At 35.2% G+C, this 6,563-nt stretch overlaps 1 protein-coding gene across 6 annotated transcripts in view; it reads right to left on the bottom strand.

The window, feature by feature from the left end:
- The window catches only part of UBR3 (ubiquitin protein ligase E3 component n-recognin 3 (putative)), a 123,110-nt gene that overhangs the window by 80,694 nt on the left and 35,853 nt on the right, over positions 1–6,563 (bottom strand). For all 6 annotated transcript variants that reach the window (XM_009278563.2, XM_009278564.2, XM_009278565.2 and 3 more), the window contains 7 exons: positions 5,961–6,026; positions 5,785–5,874; positions 4,797–4,925; positions 4,656–4,708; positions 3,846–3,979; positions 3,303–3,388; positions 1,730–1,871 (listed from right to left, as the gene is read on the bottom strand). In XM_009278563.2, the coding sequence (XP_009276838.1) occupies positions 1,730–1,871; positions 3,303–3,388; positions 3,846–3,979; positions 4,656–4,708; positions 4,797–4,925; positions 5,785–5,874; positions 5,961–6,026 (700 nt within the window). The remainder of the gene's footprint in view (positions 1–1,729; positions 1,872–3,302; positions 3,389–3,845; positions 3,980–4,655; positions 4,709–4,796; positions 4,926–5,784; positions 5,875–5,960; positions 6,027–6,563) is intronic.

Here is a 6,563-nt window from a genome sequence, read left to right as displayed (position 1 = left end):
TTCCCCCCCCCCCCCTAAATTTAGGGAAACAAGGAATTAAGGAGAATGGATCTCAACACGACTTGCTTAAACTGTGACAGGCCACGAACTACAATCCTTAAAAGCAACTGGAATATCACCATTCTTTTTGAGAACCTATATAGTCTTACAAAGATTATAAACACTTAAAAGGCTATAGTACACAAGAAAACCATGCTGAATTTTAATTCCTGCAGAAGCTCTTTTGATTTTTTATTACTTTGAGAAGACGGGATTCTGCATAGTGTTACAAATTACTTCAGTATTCACTGCTATAGATGAGATACTTAAAGTTGTTTGTTTTTTTTTTTTAAGATAAACAATCTATTCCAGAGGTAAACTCTGTTAAAAAAAAAACCAAACACCAAAAAACCCCAAAACACTATAATCTAGCAGCAGATTCCCTAAATATAGTGTTATAATTAAAAATACCATAATCCATCTTTTTTTTTCCTTCACACTGTGTTATGAAAAAGACCAGCAAGTCACAAGCTCCAGAAACCAGACATGACATAAGGAAATGCAGTTTACAGAACATTAAAATAAAGTTATTTTAAATACATAGGTGTTAAGCTGCCTAATTACACATCAAGGAACCAGAATGAATCGATTCCCAAAACTTTGGTTTCACAAAATTACTTCACTGGTTGTTAATTCGTATAAGAGTAAGAGCTTCACTGACTCATCAATCTCCCAGTACAAAAACTGGCAACAAGTTAGTACAGTATTAGTTCCTACATTAACAACAACCAAAAAAATCCACAAAAGAACACAGCCTACAAACCAAATGGTTTCAAAACTGTCAGACCCCAGCCCTGCCAGTTCTCAAGTGAGGTACCCAGGGGAGGAAGGAGTTAATCTCTCTTCAGCTTTGCCACGAGCTGAAGCACAACCAGAGCACATGGAGCATTTCAGATTCCTACAGGCTTATCTGCTCAGTGACAGGAAACAGTAATGGAACACTGAATTCTTAAATTCCTCCTCTCCTTTGATATACCAACACAATGTTGAGTCCAATTTAGATGACGAGCTGGTCAGGGGAAGAAACTTGTCATTTTTGCACTGTATGCATTGTAGAATTATAGAACAATATTCTATAATCAGTCTAGTCTGAACTTTGTTCTAAACCCTCACTACCGACAGGGAAAAACGTTACTGGCTACTAAGATAGTTAAGCAGTATAAAAGAAAGAATTATGTATCATGGTATCTTTAATAATCAAAATGTGGAGAAGTTCAAAGAAAAAAATCTTTGCAACTGACACCTCACTACTACAAACAGTTCTAAACTCTATTGAACATACATCAGAATTTTTAAAATCACATGAATGATTAAGTATGCAGACCAGTGAAATATAAATAACATCATTTTTCAGTTCTCCATTTCTCCCTTGCTTTCTAAGGATACCTGATTAATACAAGAAGCTCATTTTCACTCTAGATCAAAATGAATTTTTTAAAAACTATTAATAGTCTTTAGCAATGCTCTTAAATATAAGCAATAAACAATAACGAAAAAGTCAAACAAGTTTTGTGGATTTTTTGTGGTGGTGGGTTTGGGTTTGGGTTTTTTTGTGGTTTTTTTTTTGGGGGGGTGGGGTTTTTTATTGTTGTTTGGTGGGTTGTTGTTTTTTTTTTTTTAAAGAAAAAAAACACCGCTGGTTAAGCATCTTACCACTGAGTATGTTATAAGAGGACGCCGATTACCATACCTTTAGGTGTATACATTCCTTGTTGCATGGAACCTCCAGGTTCGAAAACAGGAGCTTTAAAATCAGCAACTGCTGACAAGACTGATTCAAAGCTTAAGCTTCCTGGAATAATACCACTTTTAGGATTGGGGTTTTCTGGAATGTAATGTTTGTGTTAAGGAAAGCAAAGTTAACTTAGTTGCAGGACACAGCATTTTACTTCCTTCTTGACATTTTCAGTCACTCATTTCAGAGGCCACACTTCGGCAGTGCTCTGTGTTTACCACAAGAGGTCTGTATGCTCCAGCTGCTATGGAACAATATGGAACAATAACTATTACTGAAGTGAATTAAAGCGTCCTAGCTAGGACACTGAACTTTTTAAAGCAAGCCAATTGCTACATGCTTGGCTCAAGAGGTAAGTATTAAATGAGAAATAAAAACTACTATCTGTAGTGTATATAAAGTTTTTGTACTTGCCTTTATTTACTAACACCTTGGCTCTCTTCATAGCAAGAATATTTTGCATTTACAGCTAAGTGCAGAAAAAGCAAGTAAATAGCTTGGGATCCATAAACACAGTGAGTAATTCTCCACCTTGGATTGGCTATTTCTCATTTTTGGTAGCGATACTTAATTGACATACTGACATTACCCCAAATCACAAGTGACAATTACAAATAAGGAAACTTCTGCTTAATGATAAGTGATTGCTTGTATAAATGATTCACTTATTTTACACAGTTAAGTGATTCACTTAAGTGAATTGCTTTAAGTGATTCGCTTATTTTACATACTTAAGTGATTGAGTTACTAGGTCATATTGTAATAATTAATAATTCTTATTACATATTTGTAACTCTCAATCTCCTCCTTTTCTGTCTTTATGAATTCCTAATATTTTTGCTCAAAGCCTATCCTTGGATTGCAAGCTCTTCTGGGCAATCACCACAAGCTATTTAATTTGCCTACACAGCTTAATACACTGATAGCAGTAAAACCTGCATATTTGTATTCAGCTGTTTGGGGACATGAAACGTGTCACTGCGCAGAAAGACTTCCTAGAGTTTGCTGTTCTTCAGGTAAGACACTTCCCCCCATAAGACATGCATTTCACTCTAATTTCAAAGCAGCATTCAGAATTGCTATTATATGCATTTTCAGCTATTGATAGCAAAAGCCACTACAGTGTAGAGTGGCTTTTTTTTATACTGGCATAAAATTAGCTATAATCAAAGGCTCAAATCCAGATAAAGGTGACACTTGGCTAAACTTTCTACAATGTCATTGGAAAACAGACTTTTCACCTCACACCTAAAGACATTTGTAGTGTTAAAAAAATAATAAAAAGAGCAGTTAAGCATTTTGTATCAAAACTGATTTAAAACTATTACAAAGTACTGCATATTTTGTAAGAAAAACCAAAGCTGGAGCAAATGCCTTTGCTGATGACAAGTATATGCAAGCACACCTTTACACAATTTGTTATGATTATATAAGCTGAAAACACGCTGTTCAAGCTCCAAAATCCCACTACTATCCAGGTACCTGTCATTCTCATTCATGCACATTAGTTAATATATTCCAAGGATATGAGATCCAATAATGAACTGTGTGTCCTGTCATTCATACAGAGTTGGGCTACCATCTCTGCTCTGAGGATCTCATCATCTGTCATTCCTAGAACAATAAAATTTAAAAAGCCATTAAAATAGCATGATTTTAAAACACACATTCATCATACATTTGTCATTAAACATAAGTTAAACTTGATACAAACATTAAGTAATGATACAGTGCTATAAAAATACAGCAAATGAAAAGGGACACACACACACACACAAATGTTATGAGATACACAACCTCAGTCAGAAAAGACAGGTACAAACTAAAACTGCTGCCTTTCTGAAAAAGATACAGAATATTCCATTGCAGGCATTTTTCTCCATTACTATGTATTTTGTCTATTTCTAATTTGTAAGGGATTAAAATTCAGTAGCTGGCAAAAATGAAACCAAGTGTTGAATGCTTTAAGTTACTATATGGCTAATCAGCTTTATGGTAGTTACTAAGTGTTGAATATAAATGAACAGGCATGTTATTTACATACAAGTATTCCTAAAGCACTGATTCTTACCTAAATGTAAACGAAGACTTAACAGAAGGACCAAAAACGTTAAGGCTCCTTCCAACATGGATCTTTCATGCTCTGAATCAAGAACTGTGTTTTGATGCTGTGATGCCATCGTTAACAGATCTACCACCTTAAATCTACATAGCAAAGAGTAAAGTCAGAAACATCATTCTCCAACATTAAAACACCAGTGTGAAATGTACTGATAAACTCAGGATACCATTCACAACAACCCAAAATGAATACAAAATAAAATGCACATAATGCAGTAATATGCAAACATACATGAAAAACTTCTTATTTTTAAATTTGGATTTTTATTTAACTACCTATGGAATGTGCTACAGTGATATTTACTCCACAAGAAAACACCTTACGTTTATGAACATATAAAAGCTAATGCCAATTAATCTGTTTTCAAACCCTGATTTTATTCTATCCAGAAAAGCAGACATCCTTTCTGCGTCTTTTACTATTGCAGCTCTATTTATCTCTGTCTACTGCTTCAGGCTAGCATATCCTGAAAGCTCGCATATGAACACGTGCAAAACTTAAAAAAACCTGAAGATGCTCAGAACACAAATATCTGAAAGTTCACTACTGCACTGTAAATCAAAAGCCAAGCCTGCATAAAATCAAGGCTATACCTTGAGATACCTCTTTTGGTAGAGCCCTTTGGTAAGCGTTAGTTTTGGCTAGGCAGAGTTGTACCACTGAAGATGTAGATCAGATATGCACCATTTCTCTCACATGGCATAAATTAGTCAACAGCTAGCACAACACTGAGCAAGAGCATTCATCTTTTAACCCTACCTTTCAAAAACAGATGAAATAAAATAATCTGGGTCCAGCCTAGAGGCACAGACCTGTGGAAAGAGAATAAATTCATTTTATTCAGTAGTTTGTTTGTTTGTAAACAAGCACTGGCTTGGCTTCTCAGAAAACATAACTTACTTGCAGCAGATAAATGTCAGGATCAATCATTGAATTGCAGAAATGGGACTGCACGTAAGTCATGGCCTGTCCTTTAATTTGTAGACCATTTCTAACCCACATGTTGCTGTGAATTTCAGAAAGACTTGCCTGTTCAGGTAAAATAAAATACAATAAAAATTTACAAACATTTCAAGGATATTCAGCTATACAGTTCAACATTAGCAGATCATCAATATATTATCACACATATACACACTACACTTTCATATAAAAGTATACTTTTTTTACACTAATTTACTTCTCCTGGGGAGTGAGAGATGAAAAGGAACCCTTGCAAGTTTATGAAACAGATACGCTCTCATATGAAAGTACGGTATTTCAGACAACAAAAGTGATCAAAGCCAATCAAGTGATTTATTTATGTACTTATTTATTAAAATCTTGAAAAGTACTCCAAAGATGAAGGCATCATGGTTAAAACAAAGTTAGATATAAAAAGCAGTGATTACAAATACTGCTGACTACCACTTACATACAAATAAATACAAATTCGTAAATAAAAAAAATGTTGCAGGGTGCATCCATTCTTGAACTCGTTCTCGATTTAAAATATGAGATTTTCAGATACAGGTTCCTTCTCAACTTGCACTCCACTAGTAGCTATTCTATGAACATGCAATTCCATGTTTTCAAAGGGCTGGTTCCTCCTACCCTTTTGAAAGTGCTATAGTGAATATTATTATCACACTTCTCAGAGTATGGTAACTAATGCCACATATTTAATTTTGGAAATAGGAAGAAAAAAAGGAGTTTATTCTAACTACTCATTATATTCTAGTTATTATTGTCACATATTGCTTACTTTGATATTCCACAATTAAGACATACTCCCCCTTGTTAAATACTTCTAAATATATTTAAATGACTGGGGTTAAAAGAATCAGACAGCAACTTTTTTTTGTTGTATATCTCTACACATGCATCAAAGTCACAAGCCTGCCCGTACCTGAATCTGAAGTGGGTGAATCATTAGTTTCATCAGCATCTCCTGATCTGGCAAGATAGTATCCAGATCTAGTTCTTGGCATTTGACAGCCTAGAAACAAAAGCAAGCACACACTGTACTGAACAATCAGACTCAACAGGGAATTTCCATCTTCTGTGTGACTAAAACGTGCTTACCTTACTTAAGAACATGGCAAAGTAACGGTGCAGTGGCAAATGAAAAGTAACTTGGTTTGGAGCTGGCTGAAAGTAAAATGAAGACATTTTAATATCATATACTAAAAAAATCAAACCTACAAATGTCTTTGTCACGACCACCAAGAACAGTATCTTGCATGCCTTCATTTGATGGACTTACTTTCCACTAACCTAGTATTACTTCATTCCCCTGCACTTTCCAATGATTCAGAAATTTCCCTTATTCAGGCTGCTGTAGTTAATCTCTTACTAAGTCCCCAGTAGCTAATGACACTCTGAATTAATTGAGAGTATTGCTTGCTAAGGTGGCAAAGCTGCTCCCCACTACCATATCAGAAGAGGACTTCTGTTTTGCCATTGCTTCAGCTCTTCATTCAGCAGAACAGCAGTACATCAGTGGCACTGCTTTTAGGACTCACACAGCTTAAGCTTGCACCAGCAAAATCTAAATCAAGATTCTACAAATAAAGGATCCTAGGACATAACATTGCAACTATCAACTACAAACACTCATTTCAGCAAGGCTTTCTCTTTCTCAATCAGTACCTAGAATGATGATTTAATCGGGGGGGGGGGGGGGGG

The sequence above is a fragment of the Aptenodytes forsteri genome, unplaced genomic scaffold (assembly GCF_000699145.1).
Source record: "Aptenodytes forsteri isolate BGI_AS27 unplaced genomic scaffold, ASM69914v1 Scaffold257, whole genome shotgun sequence".
NCBI lineage: Eukaryota > Metazoa > Chordata > Aves > Sphenisciformes > Spheniscidae > Aptenodytes > Aptenodytes forsteri.
Note: the sequence above shows the minus strand (reverse complement) of the source record. Positions and strands in the feature narration are given on the sequence as shown.